At 41.0% G+C, this 18217-nt stretch overlaps 1 protein-coding gene across 1 annotated transcript in view; it reads right to left on the minus strand.

Moving 5' to 3' along the window:
• Nucleotides 1-17384, minus strand: part of kif5ab (kinesin family member 5A, b) — a 50386-nt gene extending 33002 nt beyond the window's left edge. The window contains exons 1-3 of the mRNA XM_026347093.1: nucleotides 17256-17384; nucleotides 1495-1582; nucleotides 92-165 (exon numbers count right to left, since the gene is read on the minus strand). Of these exons, the coding sequence (XP_026202878.1) occupies nucleotides 92-165; nucleotides 1495-1582; nucleotides 17256-17384 (291 nt within the window). The remainder of the gene's footprint in view (nucleotides 1-91; nucleotides 166-1494; nucleotides 1583-17255) is intronic.
• Nucleotides 17385-18217: the final 833 nt, after the last annotated feature.

Consider the following 18217-nt stretch of genomic DNA (forward strand, 5'->3'; position numbering starts at 1 on the left):
AAGAATAAATAAAGAATAAAAATGTGGCTGTATCCATGTGTGTCTGCCACAACTGGAGGTCTATCTTTTAAATTATGCAGCAATACAGTACCTCCATGGTGTGTGTCTTTCCCGAGGAAGTCTGCCCATAGGCAAAGATAGTCCCATTGTATCCACCCAGTACATCTGAAACGAAAGGGAAAAACAAAAACATGTTAAAGTGTGACAAAAGAAAAGCTGACAGAATTACAGATTTCAGCTAGACAGGAGCACTGTTCTTTGCTTGACTTTCTGTCTTTGCTTGACAGAAAGTCAAGCAAAGACAAACATCTTTAACCTCTGCTCCAAAGACAGATCAAACAATGCTTCATAAAGCCTGTGCACACTGAGAAGTACATGGTTTTTAAGCTTGGTTGGTTGCTGAATGGGCTCGGTGGCTGTACACAATAAACAACACAAACCGGCTGTGTTGAACTCACTAGGAGTCAGACCAACTGAGGCGTATTAGTCTGTCCGTTCATCTAGGGGCTGCAGTGAAAACAACACTTCCTCACCAGTAAAGCTTCAATGTCATATTGCTAGCACTGTCTAATAAACCCCTGTGGTAGAAGACAAACACAGATAAGGCTAAACATAAGACCCTGAAAGTCCAGCTGCCACAGGTTAGCTGGCCACAGACTAATCACAAAGGCTCTCAGCTGAAACCATGGAGCACCCTTTCCCCGGCTCCCTTCCCCTCATCTCCTGTGTTACATTTACTCTTGCAGCTCTCAGCTCAGCAACATGTCTTCCTCTGCCTTTGAGCTGGTCGTATGGAGAGCAAAACAGAGCGTGACGCATGAGAGAACAACGAATAAAGACTGTGTCTCTGAAAAGGAATAAAGACAGTGGGAGATGAGATCCTGACACATCAGAGACCACCACAAAGGGAAACACAGAAGACAGAGAATAAATACATCATGCAAGTGCGAAAGATAAACTTAAAAGGGCAAAGAAAGATACAGCAAAAGAGGGAGAGAGAAACAGACAGTCTGATAGACCACATAAGAGAGAAAGGTGTCTCCAGCCCAGCCTTCTCTGGCTCTGCTTGCCCTCTCCATTACCCTGACTCATTTCAAATCCCAGCTCTTGTCTTATTTCTTCATTTTGCTAAAACCCCCATAACCTTGAATTCTTCCAGTGCTGCACCAGAGTCTATGATTCGTCTTGCCTTTTTATTTCTTCTTTCCTCAGCCCTACATGGTAATCTCACACTCTACACACTCAAGTAATCTCCCCCGCCAAATCAATCTCTTTCTCATGATCCACATGCTCTACAGCTAGTCCAATGGGGTTCCACGCTTGCTTTGAATGAGACCCTAACGGAGGAAAATAGGAGGCAGACAGATGAAGTGAGGGGCAGAGAGAGGGAGGAGCAAAGGAAAGAACATTTGACTCTTGAGAATTGGTTTTGTTTGATCTAAGGCTTTTTGGATACACCAGTCCCAAGTGCAACAAGCTGTTAATATGACTCACCTCTGACAATTTGCTTGGCACAGGTGTTGTAGACCTGTTCCTGGGTGGTGTTAGTGGGGAACACCTGGTCAAATACATATGTCTTCCCCTGTGAAGGCCAGCACAAACACAGTCAGCTACACAGCAAAGACAGTTTAAAGAGTCCTTATAGCCAACACCTCATCCTCCCCTCTGACTCGGTGTAAAATCCATCCTGGGAGGTTCGTGAAGCTGAGCACAAGGGTGTGTGGAAATGTGTGAAAGAGAGGGAGATTTCACACATGATGTTTATTATTAAAACATTATGTAAAGCCATTTGCCACCATAGAAAAGTGCTGCATCAATATTTTCTTAACACACAGTGAACATGCTTTATGGGCACTGTATCCATCGACGTCCATCAGGCCTGGATAGCAGTGCATAGAGTACATTAAGAGGGCCGTCTGTCTCCTTTAGTCTGGTACAGTATACATCTTGTGTGTATATGTTATGTGTGTATATTATTAGACGGTGTTTTGAATCAGTGCAGTTCAGCATGAAGCTTTGGGCAAAAGGCTCTGTGACCCCAAGAGAGACAAAGAGGCAGACTGTATCTGAGGCGAAGCCATTACGGGCAGCGTTCAAGGACTTCAAGAGTGAAGTGATGGAGCAGAGAGGAGAATTGGAGTGGAGAAGTAAAGCAGAGTAGTGGAAATGCAGAGACGGTAGGAGAAAGTAGATGACCTTAAACCCATTTCTGAAAGCGAGAAGACAAAAGACACAGAAGAAGAAAACGCCTGTGTACCAGGCCGTCAGCCAGCAATCCAGCCTGTTTGTCAGTGTGGAGCCTAGTCAGCTGGCTGGCACACTTATTATCAGCTATTAAAGAGCCAACCTGAGATGTACTAATTTAACACATTGGCTTTCCAGTCCACCAATGAATTAGTCAGCTAGCATCATTCAGTCGAAAGTTGTTAACCCAGATATTTAATAAACCACTCTGTCAGACACATCTGCTCAGTTTTGGTGAAGATCAGTCTTTTTTCTTTCCTAAAGCAAATCCAATTGCTAATAGGGCTAATTTTATGTACAGTGTGTTTATGTACGTTTGTGCGGATGGATCGTAAGTGTACATACAATTCACAGCAGCAGCTCTTGCAATTGTATAACGCAGCCCGGCTGACTCACAAATGCTGCAGACATCCACAGTGAGAAGCAAAAGAGAGGCTGCTGTATCTAACCTTTACAAATGTTTTACTCAGCTCATTTTGAACAGTAATGGTGATCATTTTGATAGCGCAATTTGATACCATGAGAGTGAAGAGGGACAGAAAAAACATGGTGTGCATTTAAACACAGTTTAAAAGAAAAATTTACTTCACACAAAACATCCATTTTAAATACATCTAGATAGTTTTCTCTAAGCCTGTAACTAAAGTGGTTTTGTTGTTTAAACTCATGCAGGTTTAACACAGGGAGCAGAACTCAAACTAAGGTCTGTGGTTTGTCAGTCCTGCACATTCTGCGTTTTCTACAATAATGTATTCTCATTTGAAGTTTACTTGACATGAACATGATCTTGCAGGGTCGTATAACCATGTCTTCAAGTGGAAACTTCGTTAGTCTTGTTCTATGACGTATTACTGTTATTGATATAAGAAGAAAATTTATTTAGCCCCCAAGAAAAAGAAAAGCCTAAATCAGGAATTACAACTGTTTAGACTCTGGGAAACAGAAAGAAAGTCAAAGTAGTTTTCCATTAGCTGTGCACCATCTTGCATAATTTTTTTTGACTGTTCTTAATACATCTACCAATAAATTGGCATGATTATGCTTTTATTTGTTAGTACATGTATTTCTGTCCTTTACATAAAAAGCCTACAACAGGGAGATTGCACTAAACTGTGATTATGCCTCCATCACCAGTCTTGAATAAAATACACCAGTAATCCCCTGAACCTTCATGTATTACATATGAGCCGGGCGCTTCTCGACCTTTACAATGACACAGTCAACAGCAAGCTAGGCAGACAAATCCCAGTGCACACAAATGTATCAATGGATTTCAATCATCTTTACTCTAGACTTTCGATGAGATATTCTATTTCAGCTCACAAGTGCATTATTGTGTTGGTTTTCAAGTAAATTTTCAGTTTTAATAATTAGCTGTTGTCTGACAATTGCACAGGAACAATAAAGAACTTGCTCTGTTGTAAAGACTACAAGCTGTGCAACAGAAATGCAAGATGTAAATATCTCTCATACACACACACAACCTCAAAAAAGCTGATTTGAGCTGATTTGATTTGAACTATAGCTACTTCGACTCTGACAAAACACACTCTAACTTTTTGAGTTTGCTCCACACAAGAACAATACTCTTATGTGATCCATGCCTCGCCAAAAGGAGCTTTCAGAGGCTCTACGATCAAGAATTGATGATTTACATAAAGCTGGAAAGGATTTACAAAGTGATGTCAAAGACTTAGAAATTCACCAGTCTACAGTTAGGCAAACTATCTACAAATGGAGACACTTTGAGACTTTACCAAGAAGTGGGCGGCCAATCAATATGACCTCAGGAGCATAACGAACACTGAGGCAAAGAAACTACCCCGAGAGACAACCAAAGATTTGAAGGCATGGCAGCAAGCCTCTGCTTAATAAAAATACAGAGCTAAAGCAGTTCTGCCTGGAAGAATGGACTAAAATTCCTCCTGAACAATGTGGAGCTACTGGTTGAGGTGATAGGAAAAGACACGAAAGATCGGCATTAGGCATTATATTACTATAATAATATATTATATTTGGTAATACTCTTAGACTTAGATGAAGATCAGATCAGATTTAATAATAAATGAATGCGGAAAACCATATAGTTCCAAATGTCACACATTTTTTCTTGCCACTGTATATTTGTCTCAGTTCTCTCTGTGTTGCCATGGTTCATCATGCTGCCTATTACCAGGCAGTGAAGTAACATCAAAATCACCTGCATCAAGAACAGAACAGTAAAAAACAGAAAAGTTTATTGACTTTTGAAGTAAATATTTTGAGGCCAATACATTGGGTTCATCTATTGACATTGAGCCTGTTTATTTCAATCTGCCAAGAGAATCAGGGTGTCTTTCTCTTGCCACTCACTGCTTGTGTAATAGCCTATTTTATGAAGAAAATCTGCCACTAAAGTGCAAAAAATGCAATCTGTGCCACTCCCAGGAGCTGTAGCTGAAAATCAACAGCAGCATAAGACACCAAGTGGAAACATTTCCACAAAGAACTGAGCTACAACTGTAGCTTTGCATAAAATAATTGGTTTATGATAGAGGGTGGAGACACTTTGGCATAATCCATATTTCATTTTTGTGTCTTTTCCTTCTAATTCTTAATAAGCTGAACAGTTTAGCTGTTGATTCCATATATCTACAGTCACAGCTGCAGGTAGAAACAAGTTCCCCATCATAAGTGATTTGGGTTGACTCTGCTCCCAGTGAGCTTTTTTGTAATGCCGTACAGTAAACACATGCAAACCACGCTAAATAACAGAGAGAGGGAGGAATCGTGATGTGGTCTTTGTCTGGGTGAATAAAATTAGTATGTTATATAAGCTGGATGAAAAACAGCCCTTTGCCAATCATTAGTTCTGCTGGCTCCACCAAGTACTAATCTGCTCCTATGCTGCATAAATGTGATAACAGCATAAATGTAGTATTCTATAAGCTCCCTATCTACACGCCCATCTCTCAGGCCTGTTGGTGCAGCCAGGTATAGAAACACTTACTCATTTGTCAATTTGTATAATTTAATGGATGCCCTTCAATTATGTGCATGCACTTTAATGCTGCATGCTGAAATCTGTGCGCATATATAAGTGTGTGTAGCTCATGTGTGCAAATGTGTGAGTGTGCAAATAATATATCCAAGTATGTTTGTACATGCAGACATTGTTCATGGCCCTCAGCTTTGTGTGCAGTGTCAAACACCCACATGCCCTGTCCAGCCTGCAATCTGCTGCTGTCTGCTCGGAGACAAAGAGACGGTGGGTTGCAGGCAACAAGAGAGAGAGAGAGAGAGAGAGAAAGAGAAAGAGACCAAGAAACAAACAAAGAGAGAAAGTGAGAGAGAGAGAGAAAATTAAAAACTGCAGTAATCAACAGAAACTTATAAACCACATATTTGGTGGGCAAAGAAAAGCTGAAAAACACGACCAAGCTGAACAAAACCAATAGCAGAGAGAGGGAGAACAGCAGCGAGCAGTAGGGGCGAGAGTAATGACATATAATCAGCACAAACAGCAACAATAAGAGAGACTGAAAGGGTGAAGTACAATCAAGGTGGAAAAATGACAGATGAGAGAGGTGGAGAACATGGAACAAGAGAGACGAGTAGAGGCAAGAAAATCAGTTGACAGAAAACAAAGGAAGAGGAGAGGAAGGCCAGCTGCAGCAGCCGTTGAATTTCGATAGGGGTCTGCTGGTAGACAGGGTTGAAGACCCCGGGGACCACAGAGGCCCATCTGAGGATTTGGCTTGGGTCTCACAGTACAAGCACATGTGATTCTTGTACTTGCATCTTTATGCAAACAATTACTTCCAACATGAAAAACAAGACAGGGTATTTGTCAGTGTTGTCCAAGAGGAGGTGTGGGATACACTATCAGAGCAATATGAACACTTTTACAGCAAACCAACAGCTGTTAAGGCGCTAGAGGAAATGTCAGGGATCACCATAGTCAGTGGGATTCTTTGTTATCTGCCTCCACAGATTTTTATCTTTTGCATGGGGGACACAGTACACATATCTGATGCCACTTTCATGGTATAAACTCAACATTTTTCATACTTTACAGATTCAGTTTGCCTTGTAGCAATTGACAGTTGTGGCAATGTACCAGGAAAACCAGCATAGAGATGCAAAGGAGACTGCTATCTTGCAAATATGGATGTAAATGCAGGGTTAGGGCTAGAATCACATTAGATCATGATGACAAAACAAACACTAACACGTTGGAGAGAGGATGCAAACAGCTGTTTTCTGTGTCAAAGTCTCACACTTCGTTGTGTTATTCACACCATCCACACCAACCTCCTCCCTGAGAGGTTTTGGTGCTCTATAATTATCTCGTGTTACATCCACATCTGCTTCTGACAGACAACAGGAATTATGCACTTGGCCACAAAAGGTCACTTGTCAGAAAATTGCAAACGTAGCTCGGTTTGAATGTAGGAACAAATGACCAATGCCTTCACTTTTCTGGTGAGGACAGTCTAAAATGTGCAGTGACACTCATTGACATAATGCATTACCTACACTAATCATCCCAACAAAAGGTCTAAAGCTAAACGTTATCATAACCCTACCCCTATATAACCCAGTTTTAAACCCCAAAAACGCTCTCTGAACTTCTGGCCTGGCAAAAATGTCCTCACAAGAATAATAACTGAACAAAATTCCCACTCACATTTTATAATTCTTGTCACATCCTTGCTTCAAAGAATTCCTCCTACTAACCACTAACCATATAGCAAAATATTTTAAAGGCAGAGCTGGATGAGATGATAAGAAGATTAAGGCATGTGTTCCTCCACCTCCTACACAATGGTGGGCCGACAGTCAGGCAGCCAGGCGACTGCTCATGTTTTGCTCCATGGCTCGTTTGCAGTGGCTTGGTGTTAGTGTGTAAGCTCAACTAAGAGCAAAGGAGGGAGACGAGGAGGAGGGCACCTAGTTTTTCTTATCAGACTCTCACTGTGTGTCTCTTGCTCTCCGTCAGTCTGTGTCTTACTCTCCCTCACAAACTCATCAGCTTTCTCTTCTACCCTCATAAATGCACGTACGAGCACAGTTAGACTGACAGAAGAGAGGCTGGCAGTGTCTGCGTTATCCGTCAAGCTAATCAGGCTTTCAGCCCCTGATAACAGCATCATTAGAGGTTCTCTAGACAACAGAAAACCACTCACAACTGCAAAAGCGCCAGTCACAGAATATTACCAGAAATTACTGAATGCTCCGCTGACAAGTCTAAGCAGAGTGGACAGGCACAGTGCCTCGAGGGCAATGTGGCTCACTGTGCCTGAGATATACAGTTGTGAAGACAGAATGCCGAGGTCCAATGGCGGTGCTTTATTTTCAAGTTTTCTTACAGCTATTTTGTACTCATTACCGTATTTTTGGTAGCTATTTTACTTAATCACTAGCTTAGGGAACCAACGTTTGCCACCAACGTTACTGTGTTAACACTCATCTAAAAATGTTACTTATTTTCCTTCATCAAGTTGCTTATTGAGGCTCCACACACAGAAGTGGAGCAATTAGTCCCCCATCAAAGTGAAATACTCTGCATAATTTATTAGGATGAGTGGGGGAAACAGGAGACCTGAGGAGTGAAGAACAGAGGGAAGAGACGACTGGCAAGACCGAGCTTTGTTCATTGAGTTTCATTCCAGGAGAAAACACCAACCTCCCTACGGAGAACAAGAGAGTGAGAAAAATAAAGATTTACAGACACATCAATATCAAGTTGAGGACAGTAAAAAGACAGTGAAGGAACGCAAACGCCAACATGTAAACTAAGACAACAGCCAGAAAATTTACACATTTATTTCTCCTCACTGCTTCTAGACCATGACACAACTCAAAAGATACTGCCAAACCTCAACCTCTGTGTCTTGGTTATAAAATCTTAATGCTTCTTCAGACCAGGATTTGTGAGTAACAGAGTATATAAAACTGTGTGTTTGCTTATTTCGGATCAGGAAATTCCTAGTTTAAGTGAAAACTTTTGACGTTTCAAACTAAATTCTTGATTTTTTAAAACAGATGTTTAAAAAAAAGGCTTAGCTCAGATTCAGCTTCAAATTCATTTAATTTCCAGCTTGGAATTAGAAGATTGATAGTACTCTTGTATGCATGATAAATATGCTATGCTGTCTCAATTGAATGAAAAAGAATTAAAGCTCATATATATATGCAGTAGAGGTCCTCCAAAAGCAACGGACACAAAAAAATAGTTCAAATGCAATTCTGACAGTGCAGATACCTGGAGAGAATAAAAGAGTGGCAGGTAGGAGTGAAAGAGCAAAAAGAAAGGAGAACACTTCACACTCAGTGATGATGAAGACACCTCATTATTAAGTGAGAGGTGTGACTGCTCCTGTGCTTTCCTGCATGTCACATTTGTCTGTGCCTAAAACCTTAAGAAGCCTTCCAGTTATTTACGTTGTAGATGTACAGACATCCTACAAAAGATTCTAATTTAACCTTTAGAAAGAAATGATTTGTTTAAAATAAACTGCGATCAGCGACCTCAGCCTGGAGCAAAGACCTTCGATCAGAACTGGAGACAGTCAGAAAGCTCAGCTATTAGACATCCTGCCTCTCACAGGGAATATTCGATGTCAAAGGAAATATCTGAGGTCTTGCAGTCCTTATCTCGATTTCAGTCAACAGCCACGTGCGAAAACCAGTCAAAATTAATTCTCACAGGGACCTCAAGGATTATAACTGACAGTAGCTTTGCCTCTGTTTGCATTGCTCCTGCACAACAGGGAAAAAAGCCAAAACCCATTTAGCATTTAATTCTGTTTTTCAGGGAGCAAGAGTACAATAAAAAACACCCTTCTTGAGTGCTAAAGTAGCTCTGATTGTGTCAAGTAACCCAATCAACACTAACACTTAAGGAATAGCCTGTGCATTCATTTAGCACATGTATAATTTCATCTGAAATTAAATGGGGCTGTACCATTTTTGAGGAGAAGTAACAATATTCTACAAAAACTTGCACCAATGACCCACTCGCTTTGAGAGTGAAGACATGGTAACTGAATCATCAACCAATGTCTACGAGTTGCTAATTCAATAAGTGTATAAACTTAGAGAGATATTAGACGCGTATATGACTTTAAAGAAGAACTAATGCTCCAATTCACAGTTTTCATGTGACTTGTGGGGCAAAAAACACTGGACTCCATAGAACTGCAGCACAGGCCCATTCATTTTCCATTGGCTTCAAGCAATGAATATTTATATCACATATATATGTAGAAGAAAAACAAAGATATGAGAACAAATTGCATATTTTGGGCACGTTCATCATCTGCTGCAGTGTGTCAGTCACTAAAAACAGCAACACCCCTGCCAGGGGTCCACTTAGGTAATGTCTGTATTCAAATAAATCCCTTCCCTTACGCTGCCACTCGAATAAAAGCTGAATGCTGCTGTTTGGGAGGTCAAGGAGCACATCGTTAGTTAGCTACTTTGGTGCATGGATTGTTAATTTTAGGGTCATTGCCCTCAGCACCTGTGTAGTACTTTCTTGGTAAAGGTTAACACAACACCTATCACTATTTTTTACCCATGTTAGGTTAATCATTTTTACAGCTTTAATAACCTATGGTTGACAGCCTGGGTCACTGTGGAGCAGAGGGACCGGGATTTAGTGCACTTGTATGTCGGGGTTAGAAGTGTGTTCATGTAGGGTCCATACATACAATTTCCTAGCAGCTGTAGGCTATCATGCAGTGATGAGACCTGTATCTGAATGAAAATATGTAAGAAAGTAAACGACTGGCAGTGGATACAGACCTTCTTTGGCCTTCTAGGTGGGTGATCTTAGCAGGGTGTGACATCATGTCATAATTATTAACTGAATAATAATGCATGCAATGTCTAATACAACATCCACAGACACATCTACCCCTTTGCTAAATTGAAAAAAAAAAGATTTTTGCATTGTCCAGTTTCACAGTTCCAATTATATCTGAATCCTTCAGACTTGCTGTGAACTGCATGGCACCATTAGCATGAGCCCTAATAATGACGGGCTGAGAACGAATGATACATCAGACCATTAAAGGGCAGCATGAAAGAAGTTGCAGAAATGTAGCAACATGAGCACATATCGACCTGTGTATGCAATTATCAAAGCCAGTGAAGTTAAGGGAATACCTGACTGGATTTAGTAAAGTGTCATTTAAATTTGCAGTAAAATCAACAAGACGTTATTTGGATTCTTTTTGCAATTCAGCAGCAACTAATAACAGAGCTAGTGCAGCGGGATAATTTGGATAATAAAAAGCCTCCAGAAAAAATGAAGAAATGATATAAGGAGCTGCCTAAAATGGAATTAATTAAAAACTCAGGGATATAGAAGAGATGAAGTGAAAGCAGAAAAAAAAACGCGTGTTGTGATTATCAGTGCACCTACTGGGAGCCACAAAGAAACAGCATCCTGCTGTTGTAGCCCGAAGAAATGTTTTTAAAGTCTGGGCTGGGACCAATCCTGGGCCATGAAAAGATTAAAATAAGCTTGAAATTTGTGTTTGCCAAGATTTTCCAAGTCTCTTATGTAATGACGATTTAATAAAATCCTAAAATCAGGGTAGCACAGATTAACCTCAGTCAAAAGAAAAAATCTGTTTGAAACCATCACTCCCTTGAGAAAGGACAAAAGTAGTGACCCATAGTAGATGTCAGTGTTCTCGAGTGTCAGTTCAATAAACTCAACTGTGATTAACTGAAGGGCAGGAATGCTCCCTTCCTCTCTGTGGGATTTCCTTCCTGTGCTATTACAAGGCTAATATGGCACCGATGGCTTGGGGTCTTTGTATGAACTTGCACGTGTGTGAGCATGTGCGGTTGATTATTATGTACTGCCCAACAGACGCTGAGGGCAGACATGGAGACCAGGCATGCAGCATCCTGGGCAGGGCCATGGCTAATGAGGGAGAGGATGCTCTATTAACACTCCCTAGAGCGAAAAGCCTGGTAGTCACAGCGTACTTCTGTCATAAAGGGAGAGAAATGGGAAGGAAAAGCATTGACGAACTGGCACGAGCTTATCTAACCTTGTCACACGTTCACACTGGGTAAAAAATAAAGATGAGCTGAAGGAAACGGCAGCTAATATCCGGTTTAGTGTGGCTGCTGACTAAATTGGTGTCACTATAATGTTAATATTAGGGAAAGGATGAGAGGAAGACCTGGCAGACCTTATTGGTAGTAGACAGATTAGTTCTTCTTGGGCTAAAGGCAGCCAGAAACTCAACTATAAAATAGTGGTGATTAATACATTGATTTCTCTCTTAAAATAAAATAAATCCATCTCAGAGCATGCTTTACTCATTTACTGTAGGTGCCTATAACTGTAGGTTGTTTGGGCTGAAGTAAACTTCACCAAAGTCACTTGATTCTTTAATATTTAAACTGCTGATTGACAGAAGCTTCCCCAACCCCCTTGACGCCATTAAAACTTGCTGGAAGTCTCCACTGAACATAATGAGTTGACAGACGAGACTGAGCTTCTTCTCTCACATCTTCCCAAAACAGCTGCTGAGTCAGGAGGAAATAGGCGGCAGAATCATAAAACCATGAAACACGGCTAGACAGTGAAAACTACAGTGAAGCTTGCATTGAGGAAGAAAGACAGAACGTGAGAGGGAGGGGGGAGAAGATGATGGCTGAAGTGCTAGCTGCTCTCATGCTGATGTCCAACGGGAGAAATGAGTGCGGATCTTGACCCTACACAGCAATCCCATTACACTGCCTAATTGGATAGGGTGTGTGCGCTGCAGTGATAGAATTAGAGCACTAAAGCGTGCACAGGGGCTGAGGAGCAGTGGAGACCTCTGGACCTCCATTTCTGATTCTGTTTGGTTTGTAGACAGTTAAAGCCAAAGCAGAGAAATATTCTTGGGAAAAAAAAACAGCTCCAATGGATCTATAAATAACAAAAGGTGCGAGACAGGTATATGACTTTATGCAGCACCCGGCATGCACTGTCAACAGTTTGTTTCAACAGAAGCTGTTTTCCTCTCCTATTTTCTACTTCGGTGCCTAATCAACAAACAGAAAGAAGAAAAGAGAATGAGCTCTCAGCCATATGACACGAGAAGAGCTGCAGTCCATAACCAGAAAGCCTGCTGATAAATAATTGAATCATTTTTAGCATTTTCTGCTACAGTAGCACACTATATGTTCTCAATTTATTTTGAGAATTCTCAGAAAAAAAAAGCTTTTCAGGAGAAAATGAGTGTCTTAGCCCAAATAATAGTTGAGAGCTTTGGTGCTAAATGCACTCCATCCCTGTGAACCATTCGACAAAGCTATTCTAATCCTCTATTTTTCCCAAATATGTAAGCAAGACATATTTCCAGCTGTGAATACCAACACCCAGGAGCTTCTATAGAAGACTTGTAAACACATGAGGGAACAGCAGCTAGGGAAAGGTAATCCATAGCATTATAAATGGAGTGCAGAAAATAGAGAATCAATAACTCTTTAATGCGCACATTTCATTTGAGTTTACTCATGTGGGTGGAGAGACCCATTTCATCACAAACAAGTTGACCCTCCCCACCCTCTATCATTGTCGACAGAAACAAAAAAATATATACATCAAATTAGTCCCAGTGATGATGATGAGAGGTCAGAAAATAGGTTAGGCATTTCATTCATTTCAACTCATAGCCCGAGGATTAAATCTGACAGGATAATGGCTGACGTAACATGGAAAAGAGACTTTTATTTTTGTTTTTCTATTCTGGTACAAATCAGGGCCATTAAAATGTACCTCAAAACGACCCACAGTTTCAGAGGCAGAATTACCAATAGTTTAAGAGACACCGCAGAGTAAATCCACTGTGGAGATTTTAAGCTTTTATTCTCTCTTAAAATAGTTTTGCTGAGAAACGGAGAGGCATCTAATAATCTGCGATAACAAGTTATGTCATAGTCCCTTACCCCCTTAAGTTAAACTCAGTCCGAGTGTGCAGCTAAAAATAATTGCAACAACACCAACCAAATGAACCATTGTATAATTTCATTTTGGACAAAGAGCACTAGTGAAGCTCTTAAAGCTTTTGCAGCTTCCAAGTTACTTCATACAGACACCTTCCTCTAACTTGTATAGTATCTTGTAATAATACGCTGCCATGGTTATGATATGCACACAATTCCTTTTTAATAACTCTATCCTATCTTGTGCACAGCTCTAGCAGATGATATCTATATGTATATCATCACCTCGAGCAGGAAAGAAGGAATTCCATATTCTTCTGCCTCTGATGGCGACATGATCATGTATTTATTCATGGAACTGAGTCTGAATCGTGATTCATCGTGGCAGTCTCTTTGGCCCGCCAGAAGATTGGAAAGAACAACCTGGCTCCTTTGACGCCGCATTCTTCCAGACAGAGAAATACTAGAGACAGCTGTGTCACTCCACTGTGGAGCAAACACAAAGGCCGAGCCTTGGGGCAGTACAGACTGAGTATGGTTATTACTGTCACACAGAAAGTCACAGAGCCCTGTGAGGCTCCACAGGTGGCAAAGAATGTAAGATGAACGAAGACATGGGAAATTCACTAATAATAAGAAACGCGTTCACGGGTTGTATAGAGAAGAGAATGTTACTCATGGAAAAAATGATGTTTCAATGTGTGAAAGTGCTTCAAGATACTGCCAGATACAGCTTTCAAGAAGAAGGATTTGAACTGTTCTGTGTTTTTATTTCAGCATAAATCATTTTTCTTTTTCATCAAACATTTCAAGGTTGAATAAGGGATTCCACTTAGTATGCTGCCATTTGAGGGGCTGATTTTTGCATGCTTATTGCACCAATGTTTCACTGCTGATCCAGAAATTACACAGATTCCTCACTAGTGGTGTTAAGTGAATGACGCAAAGGAGATCTACTACTTTGGGAGTCAAATATCCAAACTTCAAGCTGATTCTTCCTCAGCTCTTCAGTGATGTGTCCAAGTTCAACTCACTGAGCCATAACTATATGGTTTCTTAGCCTATTCAAGTTTGTGTGTGAGTGACCAATGTTAGTTTAAAGCTGCACTAATTCATGTCTTTATCTTAGCAATTGATCACATTGGAATATAACTATTGCTGATGTTCTTCTCAGCATCATTCGGGTCACTGTTTCGGTTTTATTGGTTGAAATGTGATTCTTTTTATTTAGTCTCAACGCTGTCCTCAGCCTAGTTTCCAGTTGACATCTTTTGGTAAGAAAATGCTCTGACAAAATTTTGTCTGTCTGCCTTTTTGCTACCTTCCCAGCAGCAAAAAGGCAGACAGACAAAATATGCAACTAGCTGGTGAACACAGCGGACGATTTAGTAAGTAAAGATTCAGATATTTCCCTCAGGAGTTTGTGGAGGGCGAAAAATATCAGTAGCCACAAACCCAACTTTCAATAAGTGCAAATGTTGCTCTGTGTCTGCTGCATGTATATTGGAAATTGTTTCTATTCTGACATTATAAAGTGATGATATGTCAATGTTATAAATATAAAATTAATGTTTCTTTTAAATAAACCTATGTAACAATTGGAAGATGAATCAACACAGTACTTCTCCTAATCTTTATGACTGTAATCCACTGGGGCTACTGTTACATTGTGTTCAGCTTGACAGAAATAGACAATTGAATGATGCTTACAAGGATGCACGGCATATAGTAGTTCAAGTGAGTGTGAGTTCAAGTCATCAAAATTCACCTCCAGAATTTTACAGCCGTTGGTACGACTCTAACACTCCAGTTAGGCTCCATCTGAGCACACCAACACACCACAATCTTTAATCTCTCCAGGTCTTCTCCTGCCTGCCACCCAGGTGCAGTCAAACCATCACTCAACAGCTCAAATCATTGCCTCTGTCAGTTAACAAGTTCTGGAAGGAGACTTCCTCCAGCAGACAAATGTGTGGCCATCAGCTCTGCCCCGATGCGAATTGTTTTTATCAACTGGCAGAATGTGAGTGCTTAGTTGTCACTACAGGGTTGCTGCAGCATCCCTACTTGGCTGTCGGCCTGATATTTTAAATCCTGATCCAATCTGACGGCCCCAGCATTTTAAATCACATACATTTTTTAGAAATTCCTTTGAGAGTTTTGCAGAGCCAAGACAGATGGAAAAAACCCGCTCTGAATACATTTGCACACCTAAAACACCATCACTTCCTACAGGCCTTCAAAGTAATTACACTCACAAAGATGAAAACTGCACACATGCTTTTGTGATTACATTCATCTGAAGAGAAGGAAATTGAGGGATGGTTTGGACACGAAATGAGGAGAGAGCTGCATGCTTCAGTTTTAAGATGCAATCAGTTTTGAAGGCGCCTGCTGCCATTCGGAAGTGCTTGTAGAGAATAACAGCAGTATGCTTTCTTTTCATAGTGACAGATTACACTTTCCTTAATTGGGTAATATGATCTTGCATCATTTCTACACACAATGCTTCCAACTGTCATCATGTGTAGGCTAATACAAAGCGTGCATTTCCTCTGTCTGATGCATTATAGGCGGAAAAGAACGGCAGCACTCAAATAAATAATTGAACAAAGGGATTCAAGATATTGTGTAAAATTTTAAACAGCGATACGGGGGCTTAAAATAAACTTCACAATCTACAAGAATGCTCATCTGATCGGAATAAATTCTTCATTTTGTCAAAATACAGCTGCCAAGACGTGAAAAACGAATAACTACCCGCTGATATCTTCAAACAGCATCAAAATATTGTGATAATGACCACTCAGTGTGCTGGTGGGAGACATGCTACAATCAGGATATGCGAGGCAGTCAAACAGGGAAATCTACCTCAACAATGCTGTCTTACGTGGGTCTGCGTGTGTGTAAGTGTGTGTGTGTGTGTATGACACAACAGAATAAGCCAATAGGGATTTTCTGCTGCATTCATCATCACTTGAAGTCAGCCCTCAGGCCAAATGGGTGTGGATTTCTCTTGCTCGTGTGTGTGTACTGAATGTGTATGTGTGCATGTGTGTGTGTGTGTTAGCAGGAGTGTGAAACACGTGCATAAATGCGAATGTTTCAGAATTTCTATATCTATATATATATGTGTGTGTGTATGTGTGTGTGTGCGCTGGCCTTGTTCCAGATGCGTTACATTTAAACAAGGAGAACATTTGCATTTAGAGCACTCCAATCTTGCTCCTGCAGGCCAGTCATTTTGCAAAAATGTCTGAGCAAAAAACAATGACGGGATCAAAATCAGGCTGATAAACTCAGGTTTGTATTCATCAAACTCAAAAAGCTTTTTACTGCTGGTTTCATCTCCATTGCTAATTTAGTTCAGTGACAGTAATCATCAGCTGCTATTCAGTGTGTCTTGAGGCAAAGCCAAAATCCATTTACTGGACAGAAACAACGCACAGAGAATAATTATGACTCTCATTAGATTTACGGCACCTGAAAATTCACAGATACATCAAAGGCAGTCAGTCTTTAATGTATCTGTTACAACATCAGTCCTGCTTATTTTTTGAGACGGGTAACACGTTCAAATCCATCAGATCAATACTACAGAACAAACACAATAGAGATCACAAAGGTGGGGTTCAGATGGATGTTCAGTAAATGATGAGTTTTCTGAAGTTCTTCTTTTGCACAATGCTAGCAAAGCTCAGGCAGGTGGAGTTTATTGATATGGAGTTGAATTTCATAAATAAAGAAATGACATGACATGAGTTTTGATCGTCTTGATCAAACCTTTCTTCCTGCAAGGCTCAGCCTAAATGACAGATTTTAGGAAGCCTTGCAGCCTTTGAATGGCAGCAGCACACACCTGACTGTTGCAGCATGCTGATCAGAATATTGATATTGGCTATAGGTGGCAATATCAAGATACAATCGGAAGCATTACAGCTCCCACATCGCATCTGACCAGTATCTGATGTGTGTGTAACCTGATGGTAAGTGTAACCTCTAGCGTTAGCGGTGTGCGTGGAGCTGTGAAGGAAGGAAAAGGCGAGGGGTCGTCAGAAATAACTTACCCCGAAGATGACTGTGTCTTCTCCTTGAAATATTGGGATAAACTTATCTCCGCGGATAATTTCGGACTGGTTCAGCGGACGAAATCGACACAACACCTTGATATTGCATTCTGCGTTTGCATCATCCATTGTGTGGAGAGAAATTTGGACGAAGACGTGGAAAAAGAAAAAAAAATGATTAAAAAGATTACAAATCAAATATCCCCCTGTGCAACCTTTTTTCCAGTAAAGCACCTGGACGCAGGCTACAGCCACCGGCTACATGCACTGCACTGGCAGGCGATGCATTTACTACGAGTTTTGGGAGCGACTACAGCCACATTCATTAAAGAAATGTGTAAGAAAAGCAAAAAAAAAAAGACCTCCTTTTAGGGTGCTTCGTGTTTAAAATCCCCCCCCACCCCCAAAGCAAACTCAGGTTGCAGTTGAGCGGTGGACAACAAATGGAGAGTTGTAAATGGGGAGGAACGTGTAGTCCACACGGGTCCGGTCGGCGGGGTCTGGATAGGCTGCAGACTGCTCTGAAGCATCACTGTCACCCCCCCTGCTCCCTCACTGGAGGAGGGGCGTGGTGAAGGAGCGACTCAAATCCTCTCTCATCAGCACCGCTGAGCAGAGGGACCGACGAGCAGGGACACGAGCTCCAACTCCGCCTTTTATTGCTGCCACCACTGTGGCACTGGCAAGTTGGGAGATGTTTCGTTTTTAATAAAGTTTCCAACCAACTTGTGCAAAAGGCTGAAAGTGTTGCTGCATAGCGTCTGTTATTTTTTTTTAAATTTGTGGCCAGTGGTTTTTGACAGAGCATCCATTTTTCATGTCTGCACCAGGCTGGTCGCCATGGTAATGCCATTTTGCAAGACTGGATAGTCATGTGGGAACTAAAGGATCCATATTTATTCCACAGATGTAAACTATCTCTCCGGTGATGTAACACACTACACCTCCATAAACGTAGAGAA

The sequence above is a fragment of the Anabas testudineus genome, chromosome 5 (assembly GCF_900324465.2).
Source record: "Anabas testudineus chromosome 5, fAnaTes1.2, whole genome shotgun sequence".
Classification (NCBI taxonomy): Eukaryota; Metazoa; Chordata; class Actinopteri; order Anabantiformes; family Anabantidae; genus Anabas; species Anabas testudineus.